General features: G+C 34.7%; 2 protein-coding genes and 1 pseudogene across 2 annotated transcripts; all 3 read left to right on the top strand.

Annotated features, from left to right (window-relative positions):
* On the top strand, positions 1 to 2,415 carry LOC112511767 (annotated as a pseudogene).
* Positions 2,416 to 5,014: 2,599 nt separating this feature from the next.
* LOC112511325 (UDP-glycosyltransferase 85C1-like) lies at positions 5,015 to 7,479 on the top strand. The gene is made up of 2 exons (XM_025116908.1): positions 5,015 to 5,532; positions 6,338 to 7,479. Exons 1-2 carry the CDS (start codon positions 5,028 to 5,030, stop codon positions 7,279 to 7,281), a joined length of 1,449 nt encoding a protein of 482 aa, XP_024972676.1. The 5' UTR covers positions 5,015 to 5,027; the 3' UTR covers positions 7,282 to 7,479.
* A 5,720-nt stretch (positions 7,480 to 13,199) lies between these two features.
* LOC112511676 (UDP-glycosyltransferase 85C1-like) lies at positions 13,200 to 15,038 on the top strand. Its single transcript, XM_025117384.1, has 2 exons — positions 13,200 to 13,725; positions 14,095 to 15,038. Exons 1-2 carry the CDS (start codon positions 13,200 to 13,202, stop codon positions 15,036 to 15,038), a joined length of 1,470 nt encoding a protein of 489 aa, XP_024973152.1.
* Positions 15,039 to 19,535: the final 4,497 nt, after the last annotated feature.

Genomic DNA, 19,535 nt, shown 5'->3' with positions numbered 1-19,535 from the left:
ATGGATTCAACCTCCATAACCGATAACAACAAGAAGCCTCATGTGGTGTTCATACCATTTCCAGCACAAAGCCATATCAAGTGCATGCTGAAACTCGCCACCCTCCTCCACCACAACGGCCTTCAAATAACCTTCGTCAACACCGACTATAACCACAACCGCCTCCTTAGCCACAGCGGCTCTCCTTATCTCCATGGCCGTCGGAATCCTGGTTTTCAGTTCAAGACAGTCCCCGGCGGGTTCCCTGTTTCCGAAGACGACGTTGAACCGACTCAAACCGTCGAACAACTCAGCCTTTACCTCATGGACAATTTCTTGGATTCCTTTCTTGAGCTGGTGGCCGGACTGGATTCTCCACCTACTTGTATCATCTGCGATGGTTTCATGACGTTCACCAACATCCTTTACGCCGCCGAGCAGCTTAGAGCTCCGGTGATCGTGTACTGGACCCTTTCTGCCGTGGGTTTCATGGGGTATTATCAGGCTAAAGTTCTCACAGAAAGAGGACTCGTCCCACTTAAAGGTTAGTTTTCCTATCTAGTCTGTCCTTATTTGCATCTTATTAGCAGTTAGTAGGTTGCTCACGGATCGGGTTGAGAATATTTGAACAACCTAACCTAATGTTTACGGTTTGGAAAAATCTTAACCAAACCCAAACCGAAGTGCAACCCAACCCGTACGGGTTGGTCGGGCTAATACTTTGGTATATTAAAATATTCTTCTAACCTTGAATATGTTATTTCTCTACTCATAATTTCTTTTTCATCATCAACCATTTGATACAACTTATTCATATTTCCTACGTATATCACATTCAGTTAATTTTCTCAATTTACATATATATATATATATATATATATTCACAGTTACTGAATGAGTTATATAAAGATATGAATAGATTGAAAATATATGTATATGAAAAGTGATAGTGTACTTGTCTAATGTATATATTAATAGAAATTCAACAATCATATTAAATCCAAGAAGTATTAGGATATTGGGTTTATCGGGTTGGGTTGGGTTCAAATAATAGTAACCCAATATCAACCCAATACCTACGGTTTAACAATTTTACAACTCGATTAGACATCATGTTGCTTCGGGTTGGGTTATTTCGCGTTGGGTTGGGTTGATCAGGTTTTTGAGCACCCCTAGGAGCTAGGTCCATGCATCACCTAACGGAATTAACTCCAATCCGTTAACTCAAGGACAATTTGGTCAATGGGTTGGTTCCGATTAGAATGATAGTTACGGTGAAAAGGGATCTCCACCCTTGATCAATACTAATTGAACAGTTGTACTAGATCAACACTGATGAGAAGTACCAAATCAATTCCCTTGTAAAAGTGTAATTCATAGGTTGGTTTGACATTAAAAGTGATAATGATCCAAATTCCTTCGTACACTTCTCACCGTAACTCTGTTCTAATACAATCCTTAGAGTTAATGGAGTTATTCATGTAATCAATCTTGAATTGTTTATGCAGATGAAAGTTATTTGACAAATGGATATGTCGACAAGTTGATAGATTGGATTCCAGGAATGGAACAAATCCGTTTACGGGATCTACCCGACCACGTCTTAGCCACAAAACCCGATGATCCATCGTTAAATTTTCTAGTCGAAGCAGCTCGGGTAGTCGATAAAGTTTCGCACATCATCGTTCATACTTTCGACGAATTAGAAGATAACCTCGTCAAAGAGCTTAAATCCATGTTYCCTCAGATCTACACAGTCGGGCCTCTGCAGCTACTTCTGAACGAGATAACCAAAAAAGAAACCAAGGTCTCGRRTTTCAACGGCTACAGTTTATGGAAGGAAGAACCCGAGTGCGTCAAGTGGCTCGAGTCGAAGGAACCCAACTCGGTGGTTACGTCAACTTTGGAAGTCTAGCCATGATGTGTTTACAAGATCTTCTTGAACTCGGTTGGGGACTTGTGAACAGCAACCATGAGTTTCTTTGGATCATCAGGACCGATATGGTTGATGGTGGTTCAGCCGTTTTGCCAACAGAATTCGTGGAGGCGATCAAAGGGAAAGGTTTGATTGCAAGCTGGTGTTCGCAAGAAGAGGTTCTGAACCACCCTGCGGTTGGCGGGTTCTTGACTCACGGTGGGTGGGGTTCGGTKATCGAGAGCTTGTCGGCTGGGGTRCCGATGTTGTGTCGGCCGGTTTCCCACGACCAGCGGACTAATTGCCGGCAACTGGTGAAGGGATGGGAGGTCGGAATGGAGATTGAAGGTGATGTGAAGAGAGATGAAATCGAGAAGCTTGTAAGGACGTTAATGGAGCGCAAGAAGATGAGGAAGAAGGCTATGGAGTGGAAGAAAACGGCAGAAATGGCGGCGGGTTTTAATGGGTCGTCGTCTTTGAATATCGAAAATCTTGCTCGTGAAATCAGGCGGTTGTCATAAAACTGGATGATGGTTTGATTGTAGTAACTCACCGTTTTTTTATAAAATTATTCAACCCGTTATACGAGTCAACTAATTTTAGTACGATCACCTGCTTTGCAGATAGTCCAGAGTCACCGCATTTGAACTTTTATGACCACAAGATTGGAATATATTGTAGTAACTCCCTGTTTGTATCCATTTCGATCATGTATTCAAGCAAAAAGGTTGAATATATTTAGTATTTGTAACCATCCTTAGAGGAACTGGACATTTTTGTAAAACATGATAGTCATCTTGTAATCTCGAAATCATACAGACCAAAAATGTTATTTTTGACAAACCAGATGAACCAAATTTGTAGCTTGCTCTAAAAATAAAAAAATAAACACGCATATCAAATATCATGATAACAATTAGCAGAAAAAACATATTATATATATATATATATATATATATATATATAGAATTAGATTTACGTGAGACCTGACTGTTTTCGTGACACTTATAAAAACATTTTTTTTATACTTAAAACTTGACAACAAAACGCTACGAAGATAAAAAAAAGTCCAACTACACATAAAAATATCGAAAAAAAACTAAGTATTAAATATATTTTGAGTCGTTCCGACGTTCCCCACCTGCAACAAGGATTATTGGCAAATAGGTTTTGGTCTGTATGAAAAGGACAACAATGCCCCCACTAAATTATTGATGCCGCTCATCATTTTTTGAAAATTAATTCCCCTTTTTTTTCTATAAAAAATCTAATTTAAATTATATTTTGGGTTACTTTTATTGGTGTTGATTTTTTAAAAGTAAAATGAAAAATGAGTTTTTTAGGAAATAAATAATATATTAAAAAATAAGATAAATAATAGAAGTTAAATATTTGTAGGTGGTTTTTTATATATAAGTCCATGAAAGTTATGGTCAGAAATAAAAGTCAATTCTAATTGAAGACAAAGATTAATATCGTGTATGTAGATGGACCGAATCAATTTTCATGATAAGTGTAATTCATGGGGTAGGGTGAGATTAAAATGATCAAGGGTCTAGATCCATTCTTATGCTTTTCACCTTAACTCCTATTATCACACGATCATTCGTTTATATATGTATAGAGATAGAAAAAAAGAGATTCAAACAAGAACAATAATAAAATAAGGAACATGAAAACGGTTAAAATATGTGCAAAATCATATATGATTTTACACTAATTGTCAACACAAGAGTGTGTGGACGACGTGACCTGCGAAATAAATATCCAAACAAAACTTGGGTTGAAGAAGATAAAAATGTCTTCGTCGAGAAGATGAAGTTGAAGACGCGGCCAATGAAGACTCCCTCGCACACTTCCTCTTCCTTCTGCTCACACACAGATTATTAAGTGTTTTGGTTGTTTAAAATCTGTTAAGTTTATCAAAATCGGTTTAAGGGTTTTTGTTGTTTTGAATCAATTTAAAGGGATTTGGTTCTTCTCGTACTTGATCCACATTAATTTCTCAGCCACCATGAGACCCCCTTCCCCTCAATCTGTAGCTTACTGTCGAAAGACGGTTCTGAAGCAGGAAATCCTTATTACATATTTGGTTCTCCATAATCGAAAACATAACCTTGAATTAGGGTCTTCCATTTGGGGGGTTTTTTTATTTAGGTTTAGGGTTTTTACTTGATTTGATTTCAATGTTATTGATGATTTATGTGTTTTGGGTTTGTGTTCGGGAAGGTGATACCAGCTATTATCAACGATTCTGGCTTTCGTACGGACGAGTTGCAGCTTGCAAAAGAATGGAACTAAACTTAAAAAGACCAAAATACCCCTTGAGTTAACTGACTTATTTAACATAAGTTAGTTTGAGGGACTAAAAGTAAACAAAATAGCAACCATAGTGACAATAATTGTAATTATATAGTTCAAAAGAGGGACGAGAATGGCTTGGTCGACAACCACAAAGACCAAAAGTGTAATTTACTCTAAAGGGACGTTTGGTTTTGATGAAATGATTTTGGGTGATTTGTATTTTGTGGAAGGATTTTTAATTGGAGGGATTTGGATGTGAAAGGTTCTGAATCTTTGATGTATTTGTTTCGTAGGATTTGTAATATAATTGAATTCCATTTTTTATAAATAATTTATAAAAACAAATAATAAATGATAAATTGCATGAAAATGTAACGTACTTTAACTTGATTCATATTATAAGTAACGTACTTTCAAAACATTCATTTTGGTACTTAAGATGTAAAGTTTTAAATATTTAAGTATCCGGATAACCCTGTTGAAGCATTAACCGGTTATCATGCGGATGTAGCGAGAATGATGTAGTATCCAACTCAGCATTATTTGCTGATATGGTCAGTGACATGGATTTTTTTAAATCTAAAATTAGTCTTTTTGTAATCTAAAACTAGTTTTTAACCGATTAACCGAGTACTTAAATGTTTAAAACTTTAAATCTTACATCTTACAAAATTTCACGAGATATCAAAAATCTTAATGGGTCGTAAATATTTATTTAGTAAATATTCAAATTGGTATATTTTATTTTATAAAAAAGAAATAAAAAAGATAAAATGGATATGCTGACTTGATTCAGACAAATTATAAGCCAGACACAAATAGATCAGGGATGGATGAGGAGAAGGCTCATGTGGTATTCATACCATTTCCAGCACAAAGCCATATCAAGTGTATGCTGAAACTCGCCACCCTCCTCCACCACAACGGCCTCCGAATTACCTTCGTCAACACCCACTCCAACCACACGCGCCTCCTTACCTCCGCCGTCTCTCACCATCTTCACGGTGCTCCTGGTTTTCAATTCCGATCAGTTCCCGATGGTCTCCCTTCTACTTCCKGTGGAGATGAAGATCAAGAACCACTTCAARCCATAMWTSAGMTCAMCCGATACCTGGCAACCAATTTCTTGGCTTCCTTTCTTGAACTTGTTGCCGGACTTGAAACTCCGGTGACCTGTATCATCTCCGATGGTTTCATGACTTTCACGAAAACCCGTTTTGCAGCTGAGAAGCTCGGAGTTCCGGCCATCCTTCTCTGGACAGTTGCTGCCTGTGGATTCATGGGGTTTTATCAGGCAAAAGTTCTAATGGATAGAGGGATTATCCCACTTGAAGGTTACATTTCTACTCTTCTTTTCCTTTTTTTTTTCTTTTTTCTTCTCATAAATCTATACTACCTTAAAAATCAAATTTATCAAAAATTTTAAAAACAATTTTTAATGCACAAATTACTATACATTTATGCACAGGATTTTAAAGTCTTAAAAACAATTCATAATACATTAAGTACTAATACTTTACTTTATGCATTAAATCTAAAAATCTCTTAATCTACAATTAAAATAACAGTAGAAGTTATCGATGCACATTATTATATTTTTTTTTTCATGTTCACAAGATACTTTTGACACCTTTTCATGTTCCCAATGTGAGATTCAAACTGATATTCACCATGAGTTATTAAATGTTCTCTCATTCATATCTTATTCAATTGCTCTAGAACTCTCGGTCTCGTTCTTGATCTCTTGATTCTTTGGTCTTTGTATAAATCGAACACATTTGTGGAGTCATTTAAATATGTTAGATTTTAAAAGTATTGGATTTTTAACTGTTATACAAATTTTTTTCATTGATACACTGTAATTGAAACCATAACTCTTATTTATTCAAATTATATTAATTTGTAAGTTCCAACCCAAGACATAAACAAAGACAAGGATAATCAGACTCGTTAAAGACCCGATATACAAATAAGAAGGGACCAAGTGTAATTTATATCATCCTTAAATCTTCTCTAATAAAACCAATGAAACTTCAAATTAAATCGTTAAAATTCATGGCTCCCGATGCCGATAAATGACCTAAGCATTTAGTATAGAGTTCCTTAGACATCTTTGGCGTCATCGTGTTCGGTTTGCAGATGAAAGCTATTTGACAAATGGGTTCCTTGATACCATGATCGATATCCCGGGTATGAAAGACATCCGATTTAAGGATCTACCGGAACACGTCTTGGGTACAAAATCTACACCATTGGGGTGGCAATTCATTGCGGAAATCGCAAAGGAAGCTGATAAACATTCACATATGATTATCCATACATTCGATGAATTAGAGAGCAGTCTAATCGAAGTGGTCAAATCCATGTTTCCTAACGTCTACACCATCGGACCTCTGCAGTTGCTTCTGAATCGGATATTTCCRGAAAACGARCCCAACAACTCGAAGCTCAATGGCTAYAGTTTATGGAAGGAAGARCCCGAGTGCATYCARTGGCTYGAGTCGAAAGAACCGAACTCAGTGGTGTATGTAAACTTTGGAAGTATAGCAGTAATGTGTTTACAAGATCTTCTCGAATTCGGTTGGGGGCTTGTTAACAGCGACCATGAGTTTCTTTGGATCATCAGGACCAATTTGGTTGATGGGAAACCTGCAGTTTTGCCTCAAGAACTCGAGGTGGCGATCAAAAGAAAAGGGTTTGTAGCAAGCTGGTGYTCACARGAAGAGGTGCTGAACCACCGGTCTGTTGGTGGGTTCTTGACTCATGGTGGGTGGGGATCGGTGATTGAGAGCTTGTCGGCTGGGATTCCGATGGTGTGTTGGCCGTTYTCCGGCGACCARAAAATGAAYTGCAGACAAATGTGCAAGGAGTGGGAGGTGGGTATGGAGATTGAGRGAAGTGTGAAGAGAGATGAAGTGGAGAAGCTTGTGAGGGTGTTAATGGCGGGAGRAGACAGTGGGAGGATGAGGAAGAAAGCTATYSAGTGGAAGAAAATGGCGGAAATCGCTGCCGGACCCGACGGTTCGTCTTCTCGGAGTACCGAAAAACTTGTTAATGACATTAACATGTTTTCAAGAAACTAAGACATGGAAGGACCTGGAGTAGAGAATACGATGTCACGTGCCACCGTATTATTCCTCCATCGAAGAGTAAAAAATTTTAGGTTCGTGAAAGGTGCAACCGTATTAATTTGTTGTGTGCTACCGTATGTATTTTGAAACTACAATGAGAATAAGTTTTATTTAATAGAGTTGGTTTGCAAGGCTTATATTCCACCTCAAACCCAAGTTTGAATCTTGTTAATGTCACATTTATCGTAAAATACACTTATTCTGATTATGTCACATTTATCCCATAATACGTCTCTCCTGATTATACCACATTTATTCCAATCATTTAATATTAACATATCAAAATACAAATTTATGCTAATCAATAACATAACAACAGTTTCAGAACTCCCCACATAAAGAACCATACGGCTCTGTTTCAACACTGTAAAAGAAATTTTTTTAAAATAAAACTCATCTTAATTCACAGAAATAAAGATAAACAACAACAAATATTCAAATTAATAATCACATAATCACCTTCTTCTTCCCCCTTACTGTTTCTGTTTTACTTCAACTTTTTGAATACATACACGGTAAACTCTTTTTACTTTTTACTTACTTCACACCATCCCAATGAGATAAAAACCAATATCTCATAATAATAATAATTACAAATAATAAGAGGCCATGGATCAATATTTGAGCACATAATCAATTTAACCCCCTCAACTTTTAATCATTATTAAAAAATAACCCTAAACTTTATAATCGATAACCTAGTTACCACACATAGGACAAAAAGGAAACGAATTGAAAAAACAATGTCCAAAAATACCAATTATTAAAGATCAAAATGGAAATATAGTTATAAACAAAAATTCTAGTTAATGACAAATTCCATACATTAAACTCTTTATTTTTAAAAGTAATAAATTTATTTTTTATACATGATATGTTCCTATCAATGTTTTTGATACAAACGGTTTTCGGTTCAAGAATCTTATCGATGTTCTTGATACAAACGGTTTTCAGTTCAAGAATCTTATCGATGCTTTTGAAACAAATGGTCTTTGGTTCGAAAATCTTATTGATATTTCTGATGCAATCGTTTTGGGTTTAAAAAACCAGCATCGATACCTTAATTTCTTAACATATCATAACGATTTTAGCAGTTATTCCGAAATTACCATCTAAATCAACAATTACTTAATTAAATGTCAAATCACTGTAAAAACCCAATTTTCGGTAATAATTTTTTAATTTCTCTTTTTTTTTTTTTTTTGAAACGGCAACAATAATTTTTAACAAAGGGTAGCAAGAAGCTAGCAAATTAAATTGTATTTTGATTTAGACAGGAAATGAAAATGAAAATAAATTTTTATTCATTTAATTTAATTTAGAATTTTTGTTTACCTAAATACTTACCTGGTAAGCGTTTACTGTTAAAAGTCTAACACCATAATTTATTTTCTAGGTAAGATTGTAATATATCAAAATGGTATTGTGTGCAACAATACATATAGTAAGCTTTTATCCGGGTAAGAGTTGTCACCTTAACTTACCGGGTAAGACTCTCTATCATTATCATCGCTCTTACCAGGTAAGATTCTTGTGTCTTGTTATGTTCGTTAAGTGAGGAAAATTGCCAAGTAAACACCTACCGGATAAGCGTTTAGTAAACGGCGTCTAAGAGACTCAATCTTTGTTGTCGTTCTAGAAAAATTAATAAGCAGCGGTATATTAATTAAGTCTAGTTTGGCTTGGTCAACACAGATATCATGTTTATATAAGAGCTTAATCTAGACACCGAAACACACACTAAAAACACACAGAGATGGATTCAACCTCCATAACTGATAACAACAAGAAGCCTCATGTGGTGTTCATACCATTTCCAGCACAAAGCCATATCAAGTGCATGCTGAAACTCGCCACCCTCCTCCACCACAACGGCCTTCAAATAACCTTCGTCAACACCGACTATAACCACAACCTCTTATGATAAAAGAATCTTACCGGATAAGAGCGATAAGAATGATGGAGAGTGTTATCCGGTATATAAATGAAAATGACGACTCTTACCCAGGTAAGCGCTTACTCGATAAGTTGTTGCATTCGCTATGTTTTGATATACTAAAATCTTACGTATCAAAGTAAATTATAGTGTTGACTCCTATAGATAATCACCTACTGGATAAGCATTTGGGTAAACATACGTTGAAGAACTAGAGAAGAAAAGGCATGCTATTTATCTTCAATTCTAGATGAATACAAGGAAAAACAAATACTAATGTCAATTAATTTCAGGGCGATCACATGCTTTGTGAGTAGCTCGGAATCACAACATTTTAACCTTCGTGACCACAAGGAGATTTTTATTTCTCCTTGGATTTGAACCCGAGACCTCCAGACACTTTTGACCTTTGAAGCTCAAGCTCAAACCAATAAAACACCACATTTATCGTGAAAAACATACCATTAGAAAACGTCCGACTTCGACCCAGATTCTATGCATCCGCTCAACTGAATTATATAAATAAATTTTTTTTGGTATAAAATGTGCATCCACTAAACTTTAAGCATTGCTTCAAGATATTAGAAAATACAATGAGTATCAACAAAAAAACCGACAAAAATATCTCGAAAATGAACCAAAAAACCAAAAAATCTCTTGAACTCAACAAAAAAAAAGAGATCATTTTTTTGGGATTAATCTGGATATCCAACCCGTTATGCGAGCCGACTAATCTCAGGACGACCACCTGCTTTGCAGATAGCCCAGAGTCACCGCATTTGAACCTCCATGACCACAAGGGAATTAGTTCGAGTGGGATCTCATGCACATGCTCATCCGAATTTTATAAATAATTTTTTTTTTTATAAAAAGTGCATCCACTAAACTTTAAGCAGTGCTCCAAGATATTAGAAAATACAATAAATATCAACAAAAAGAACCAACAAAAATATCTCAAAATGAACCAAAGAAAAACAAAAAAATCTCTTGAACTCAACAAAAAAGAAAACCAAAAAAATTCATTGAAATCAAACCAAACGGCTGCAGAGATTTGTTTGGATCCGGCTTCTCTACCTTCCCTTGCCATTGAATCACTCGAAATTAATTAACAAAAAAAAAACTTAAAAAGATATTAACCACAAGGATGGTGTCTGATTGGTTTGAGTTTGGCTCTAAAGATCAAAAGTACCAGGAGGTCCCAGATTCAAATTCAAGGAAAAATAAAAATTCTCTTGTGGCCACAGAGGTTCAAATACGATGACTCCAGACTATCTACAAAACAAGTGGTCATCTTAGGATTAGTCGGCTCACGTAACGAGTTGAATATCCAGGTTAATATATATATATATATATATATATATAATTGTGTGGTGTGGGTGTCGTGAATTAATGTATGTTCATAATTATCATGGATCCATCTATTCCATAAAGGTAGTAGGTGTGGAAAAAAATATCCAAACCGCTAATCCAATTTAATTCAACCTAGAATTAGTAAGTTGGGTTGAGATTTTCAATTCATTTAAATAAATGAATCAACATATCTAGCTCATTTAAATAAATGTGTTGAATTTTTTGACCCGTTTTGAACATGTTTTCAATTCATTTAAAATATTAAAAAAAAATTATATTATTTTGTTTTATTTTTAATTAAGAATCCTATTGTCGTGAGATGAAAGTCCAAATTTCAATTGTCTCAATTATTCTTAATCATCAAGAAACCCTAAGAAAATCCTTTAGTCCATTACTCCATTTTTCTATTTATTTTGAACAATATATTTGTTGTGGTTTTGTTTTATTCACACTTTGAACAATTTGTTTGTATTTGTGATTGTGTTGTGTTTTATTCAAAATAAATGAATAGTGTAGCCCTTTTTTTATTTAAAATTTTAAAATTAAATAAGTCAACTTAGGTTCAACCTATTTATTTAACAGGTTGATTTAAGAAAATCGTAAACAGGTCAACAGGTTGGGTTGGGTTGAAAAATCTCAACACATTTAATTAATATGGGTTGATTTGGGTTGATATTTTCAACTAGTTTAATAAATGGGTTGAACCCGAACCCAACCCGACCTGACTCATTGCCTCCCCTACCTATGATGCATAGGTTGACATGAGCTACCGTTTTTTCTTTCTAGGTAGTATAAAAATTTATAGGATCATGAAAGGTATCATTATATTATTTTATGGGGTGTAATTGTAATTTATTTAAAATTACAATAATAACATAAGGTGACGTTTGGTAAGCAGAATATTTTTGGATGAAATGAAATCTGTTAAAGAAAATTTGATTTTGAATGAATTTGAATGAAATATTGTCAGGTTTGACCACTTGTTTGGTTAGCAGACACTGGAATGAAATATGTTAAGGAATTGGAATATGTCTGTTTGGTTCACGGAATGTAGCTTTAGAATTGAAATAAAATATTAGTAAATGACCAAAATGTCTTATATGTAAAACAATATAAAATACACAACCCAAATATAATCATAAGTCAAACGACGTTATTAAATCGACGGTGGTCGACAGTGGTTCAGATCAGTGGTAGTCCACAGTGGTTTAAACGGGATCCACAGTGGTTCAGATTGATGATGGTCTGTAAAACCGGTGATCGTCTTGAGATTAGTCGGCTCGTATAGCGGGTTGGATATCCAGGTTAATAAAAAAAAGAGTGAAAAACATATAAGAGATGGAGGAGAAGAAGGCTCATGTGGCATTCATACCATTTCCAGCACAAAGCCATATCAAGTGTATGCTGAAACTCGCCACCCTCCTCCACCACAACGGCCTTCCAATAACCTTCGTCAACACCCACTCCAACCACACGCGCCTCCTTACCTCCGCCGCCTCTCACCATCTTCACGGTACTCCTGGTTTTCAATTCCGATCAGTTCCCTGGTCTCCCTTCTACTTCCGGTGGAGATGATGATCGTGAACCAACTCAAACCATACGTCAGCTCACCAGATATCTGGCAACCAATTTCTTGGCTTCCTTTCTTCAACTTGTTGCCGGACTTGAAACTCCGGTGACCTGTATCATCTCCGATGGGGTTTCCTGACTTTCACAAAGAAACCGTTTTGCAGCTGAGAAGCTTGGAGTTCCGATCATCCTTTTCCGGACACTTGCTGCCTGTGGATCCATGGGGTTTTATCAGGCGAAAGTTCTAATAGATAGAGGATTGTCCCACTTGAAGGTTAGATTTCTAGTCCTCAATTTAATTATGTATTGTGATATCACCGTGTTACATCTCCGATCGACTACACAAACGACCTCAATGTGATTCTCAAGCACATATAAGATGCATTGTGATATCATTGAGGACGGAGGACGGAGAATTAAGAAAGGAGAGTTTTAAAATACCTAAAATGTTTTTGCATTAAAATTTTAAATTCAAAATTATAAATTTTCTAATTTATCTATTGATTTATGGTTAATATTGGATCTCACGGTTACAACAAACTAATTAGTTCTTATTTGATTAGATTCATATATATATATATATATATATATATAGAGAGAGAGAGAGAGAGGGGGGGGTTAGTTATGATGCAACCCTTTGTATTTATACAACCAATACAACTCAATCTCAATCGTTCATTTAATTTGATGAATATGTGATCTCATTAAAGTTTTAATTGTTTCATAATATAAAGTATTGATTACAATTAATGAACTCTAGTCATCTTTCATAAATATTCAAATCATAATAAATGAATTTTTATCATTTCTATAAATATCTCAGTTAATTGGATTGCATTGATTATACAAATAGAAAAGGTTAATTTTTTTTCCCCCTTAAAAAGATATATAGGTACCCGCCCTACATTACAAACAAGTCCAAACAAATTAGATGTTGAATGACACACCAATTAATTACTACTATTTGAGCCTATAAATTCAATATCCAAAAACACATAGTAACACACACACAGAGATGGACTCAGGAGCCATTATCAATCAAAAGAAGCCTCATGTGGTGTTCATACCATATCCAGCACAAAGCCACATCAAGTGTATGCTGAAACTTGCAAGACTTCTGCACCAAAAGGGTCTAAATATAACTTTTATCAACACCCAATCTAACCACAAACGACTCCTGAAGTCCGGTGGGACGTTCCACTGGCTCGATGCGGCTCCGGGTTTTCAATTCAAAACGGTTCCCGATGGTCTCCCTGATTCGAATTCCGACCATGAAGTTGATCCACACACTCAAACTATAGCCGAACTCTGGTCCTATCTCGCAACCAATTTCTTTGATTCCTTTCTTGATCTCGTGGCCGGACTCGAAACCCCGGTCACTTGTATCGTTTCCGATGGTTTCATGACTTACACGAATATGCTTTACGCGGCTGAGAAGCTTAGAGTCCCCATCATCATTTTCTGGACCTTGGCTGCCTGTGGATTCATGGGGTTTTACCAGCTTAAAATTCTAATGGAGAAAGGGCTTGTCCCTCTTAAAGGTTAGCTTAATTTCCACAACTATTTATTGGCTAACTGTTCAGGGTCAGCTTAAGCGCACCGACTAATCATTAGGCTACTGAGTAAACTTCACAATCACCATGTTTAAATTAACCAATCCTACCACCCTACCACAAGGGTGGTTTCTAATTGGTATGAGCTTGGCTCCAAAGGTCAAAAGTACCAGGAGGTCCTAGGTTCAAATCCAAGGAGGAATAAAAATCCTCTTGTGGCCATGGAGGTTCAAATGCGGTGACTCCGGGCTATCTGCAAAGCAGGTGATCGTCCTGGAATTAGTCGGCTCGCATAGCGGATTGGATATCCAGGTTAATAAAAAAGAAAATTAACCAATCCTGCAATTTTTTTTGTAGATGAAAGTTATTTGACGAACGACTATCTTGAGATGGAAATAAATTGGATTCCCGGAATGGAAGGAATCCGTTTGAAGGATCTACCCGAGTTTACGCGATCCACAAAGCCGAACGATCCTGGATTCAAGTTCCTCCTTGAAACCGCTCAGGTGGCCGATAAGGCTTCGCATATGATCATCCATTCTTTCGAGCAACTAGAATTCAATCTCATCAAAGAACTCAAATCTACGTTTCCTAATCTCTACACCATCGGCCCACTGCAACTACTTCTGAACCAGATGACCGAAAAAGAAACCAAGAAATCGAGCTACAACGGTTACAGTTTATGGGAGGAAGAACCCGAATGCGTGCAGTGGCTCGACTCGAAAGAACCCAACTCAGTGGTTTACGTCAACTTTGGAAGTATAGCAGTAATGTGTTTACAAGATCTTCTTGAATTCGGTTGGGGACTTGTTAACAGCGGCCATGAGTTTCTTTGGATCATCAGGACCGATTTGGTTGATGGGAAACCTGCAGTTTTGCCACAAGAACTCGAGGTGGCGATCAAAAGAAAAGGGTTTGTAGCAAGCTGGTGTTCACAGGAAGAGGTGCTGAACCACCGGTCGGTTGGTGGGTTCTTGACTCACGGTGGGTGGGGTTCGATCATCGAGAGCTTGTCGGCTGGGGTTCCGATGGTTTGTTGGCCGGTTTCCGGTGATCAGCCAACGAATTGCAGGCAAATGTGTAAGGAATGGGAGGTGGGGATGGAGATTGAAAGAAACGTGAAGAGAGATGAAGTGAAGACGCATGTGAGGATGTTAATGGCGGGAGAAGAGGGTGATAGGATGAGGAAGAAAGCTATGGAGTGGAAGAAAATGGCGGAAACCGCCGCAGGCTCCGGCGGTTCATCTTCTCTGGAGATAGATAAACTTGCCGATGAAATTAAGAAGTTATCAAGAAACTAATCTTATTGCAAAAATGTATTAAAAGTTTGTTTTAATATTTTTTATAAAATATATAATATTTTATATACGATAAATACAACAAATAAATTCACACACCTTTCTCTTAGGGGTTGTTTGTTTACCTCTTAAGAGACAACATCTGAATCGTTAAAAGGTGAATCTTGTTTGGCAAAAAAAAGAGTCTGAATGGTTTCAAAAATCTCTAAACGATTTTGTATCATAGGTTTTCCTAAATGATTAAGCGTCCTAATTTCATTGTAAACAAATACCAAACAATTATATTTCATTTTGAATGGTTTAGTTTTTAACTAGTTTTTGAATGAAACAATCATTGAATTTTTTTCATTTTGAATGGTTAAGTCCCTGAATTGTTTTTTTTTTCATTTTGAATGGTATAGTTTTTAACTATTTTTTGAATGAAAAAATCATGAAAAATCATTAAAAAATTTCATTTTGAATGGTTAAGGAGCCGTTTACCAAATGTTTACTCGGGTAAGCACTTACCAAGTCACGTTACCTCATCGGATGAATATGATAAGGACCAAGAATCTGACCTGGAAAGAGCGAGACAATGACCAAGAGTCTTACCCGGTAAGTGAGGGCGACGACTCTTACCATAGTAAGCACTTATCAGGTAAATTGTTGCATCTGATGTTGTTTTGGTGGACTAAAATCTTATCTAGTAAGTAAATAATAGTGTTAAATTTTATTGGTAAGCACTTACCGGGTAAATATTTGGTAAACGGCCCCTAAGTCCTTGAATTATTTTTTTAATGAAAAAATCATTAACCTTTCTCAATTTGAATAGTTAAGTTCCTGAACTATACTTTTAATGAAAAAACCATTAAATTTTCACATTTTGAATGATTAAGTTTCTAAGATTTTTTTAAAAAAATAAATAAACCATCGAACTTTTATTAGTCGGTTAATATAACTTTTTTGGGTTAAAAGAATGCAAGTAACCAATTTTTAAAAGATAAATGGTTTATTTATTAAAAAATATTCAGTGACTTAATCAATCAAAAAAAAAATTAATGGTTTTTTCATTCAAAAAAATAGTTTAAGGACTTAACCATTCAAAATAAAAAGATTTAATGATTTTTTCATTCAGAAAATAGTTCAATGACATAATCATTCAAAACCAGATAATTCGTTGGGTTTTTTTTGAACTTTTCCCTATTAGATATAGATAAAATCGACACAATTTTTAAAGGTTTGAAAAGACCGACAAGAACTTTACAGACAAAAAAAGATTGAGTCATCGAAATAAAAGAAACATAATCCAGCAACCATTTGTAGCGTGGACGGACGCCGATACTGTTATTTTAGACATATTTGGTATTGTTTTTCAGTCGCATGATAACAAGAAGATAAGACAGTTTTGTGTGAAGGAATCTGTTTATACATCAATAAGACGACACATGCCGCATAGTAAATTCTTAAATTGCTAAACTAGGCACGACATGACAAATGAAACCTGTCAAACAGATTGAAATTCCAGGGAGAAAAATATGATCACAAATTGTTTAAGAAACCGAGCTTGACATGATGCATAGCACATGTGAAACATGTTCTATGGTTAGCAAATTCGAAACAAGGGTGGTGCCTGATTGGTTTGATATTGACTCCAAAGTTCAAAAGTACCAGGAGGTCCCAGGTTCAAATCGAATGAGGAATAAAAATCTCTTATGGCCACGGAGGTCCAAATGCGGTGACTCCGGGCTATCTCCAAAGCAGGTGGTCGTCCTGGGATTAGTTGGCTCACATAACGGGTTGGATATCCAGGTTAATAAAAAACTTTGAATAAAAAAAACAAGTGACGGTTAAATATTCAACAACTTCGGGGTTTTTTAATCATAGAATATAATTGACCGTCTTATTCAGATTTTAATGAACTTTTAAAGAAGGTAGTGAGTTGACTCATTCATAATGGTGTGTCCCTCCATTAATAATGGAGGCACTAAGAGAACGAGGGTATGATAGGGATGGTGTTCTCTTAGGGTGTATTTGTTATCAAGACAGGATAGGACAAAATATAACAATTGTTCAATATTTGGTATGGTAAAGTTGGACAAAACAGAACAAGTAAAATGACTAATTTACTCTTAATGAGTTGTGTATTTTAATTAATTTATGTAATTTATTAAATATAATAGAATAATTAATTTTTATAACAAAATATATAATTTGAAAGTTTTCGTCAAAACAATTAAAATGACACCAAATAAAAAGTTTATGTAGTTTCCAATTTTTATTTTTATCTCTTTTCAATATTACTTTTTATTACTAATATTTAATAAATTAATAAAAATATAGAAACCGTATAAAAATAATATTTTGAAGACAGTAAAATGAAAGTTTAAGAAACATAAAATACAATAAATAAAATTTAAAGAATGAATAAAATGTAAAAAGAAGACCTATTTGATGTCTTATAAGAGAATTAAGTTTTATTTTGAGGTTATATTGATAAAATATAAATTTGTTCCACCTTATTCCATGGGGTAGGGGTGGAACAGGTATGTACCACTATGTTTCTTTCTGTTTCACATAAAAGTCATGTCAAACATGATACATGGTTCTCTGTCATGTAGAAGAAAGAAACTAGAATTGATTATTTGTATGTTCGAGTCGATTTTAACCTAATCTTTTTGTTTAACAGTCTAATTAGAAGGGTACTTGTATAATGTAGTGAGATACATTTCGATATTAATGTTTTGTTTTTTCTTTGGTCTCAGTCGATGTTATAATACGATTTTATGTGGTTATGAGAAAGCGATAATGTTTTCATTTTTGGATAAAATATAAATATGAATATATCATAAAGAATTTGAAAAAAAATATTGATATTAGTACCAAACTAACTACTTAAATTATTTTTTTTGTATTTTTTTAATTCATTTTTTATAAACATAATAATTAAGTATTTTATTAGAATTCAATGATTATCCTAATTATATTTTAGATTTTTATATCTAAAATGAGATGTTTATTCTCTAGATTATGTATATCTGCAGTTAGTTACATAAATTCAAACATGAAACTTTAATAAGTTGTACTTAAACACAATTTACTTGTAATCTTGAATTTTAAGTAATAAGCATAAATAAACAGTACTTATACATAAAAAATGGTATTTAAAAGTTTTTGTCAAATATTTTATAATATAGTAAAGATATAATAAATTAAGAGGCCATTTATTAAATCCTTATTTGATAAGTGTTTACAGGGTCATTTGCTTTAGAGAATGCACATGGCAACAATATAGAATCTTACCTGTAATAGCAATGGCAATTGACAAGGAGAGAAGTATTAACCGATAAGTATGGGTGACGACTCTTACCTGGTTAGCATTTACCTTATCTTATTTTTTTTATTTTAAAAAAATTAGATAAGGTATTAATTATAGGGCAAATTGCATGAAGAAATAGCATACTTTAACTTGATTCTTATTTTGGGTGACGTACTTTCAAAACTTTCATTTTGGTATCTAAAATGTAAAGTTTTAAACATTTAAGTACCCGGGTAACCGGTTGATGCGACGAGTGATGTGGTATCCAACTCAGTATTTTTGGCTGGCATGGATATCTTAATCTAAAATTAGTTTTTATGTGTTGTGGTTTATTAGAAGAAAGAGTTAATGTTTCAACTGGCTACCCGAGTACTTAAATGTTTAAAACTTTACAACATAGGTACCAAAATGAAAATTTTGAAAGTACGTTACCCAAAATAGGAATCAAGTTAAAGTACGTTACTTTTTCATGCAATTTGCTCTTAATTATTTAAATAAACCTGACGCATCTGTCTGGAATATTTTTCTTTTTCATAGACCAAGATGACATTTATTTTTTAAGAGGTGTTGAAGTCTGAACTTTGAATCAATAATACTGTTTGTTTTGTGTAAACCGATAAATGTATGAATTTGTTTAAATTGTCTATTTTATCTATTAAAAAATATAATGTTGAATTTATAGATAATTCTATACAATTTCACATATTTATTCATCATCATTATGAAATTTACATCTAAATTATATAACAATAAGATGTTGATTTACCTCTTACCAGATTAGATGAAAATAAGACATAAGTAACTCTGAAAAATTAAAAAAACAAACAGTCTGAATGACTCTACTTCTTAACCAATAAGACATAAAAGACTGATAAGAGCCCTTTTATAAAAAAAACAAACATATTAAGGACGTCGAGAACCGATCTACTATATGATGTTTAATAAAATTAATACAGCAACGACTAACAGAGAACGAAGGAACAAGTAGAATAGAAGATGCAACGAAACGAGCCCTAGAAAGTAATTAAAATCTGTCTAGGCATCCTATGCGACCTGGGTATATTACCGTAGGTCGCATAGACATGATTGCTCGAAAGGATGTTTCTACAACTCATACACGATCGAAGCTAAGGAAGGATGCCTCGCATACGCAGACTCGTAAAACTTGTACCGAATCCTCAAATCTTTTATATGTGTGGTCAAAT

The sequence above is a fragment of the Cynara cardunculus genome, assembly GCF_001531365.2.
Source record: "Cynara cardunculus var. scolymus isolate 2C chromosome LG 4, CcrdV1, whole genome shotgun sequence".
NCBI classification, from domain to species: Eukaryota; Viridiplantae; Streptophyta; class Magnoliopsida; order Asterales; family Asteraceae; genus Cynara; species Cynara cardunculus.
This window is presented reverse-complemented; position numbering and strand designations above follow the sequence as displayed.

Excerpts from the sequence above, each read along its gene's own strand:
- LOC112511676 (XM_025117384.1), top strand. The coding sequence starts at position 13,200 with ATGGACTCAGGAGCCATTATCAATCAAAAGAAGCCTCATGTGGTGTTC. Across the intron at positions 13,726-14,094 it reads AGGGCTTGTCCCTCTTAAAG|ATGAAAGTTATTTGACGAAC; the intron begins GTTAGCTTAATT and ends TTTTTTTTGTAG.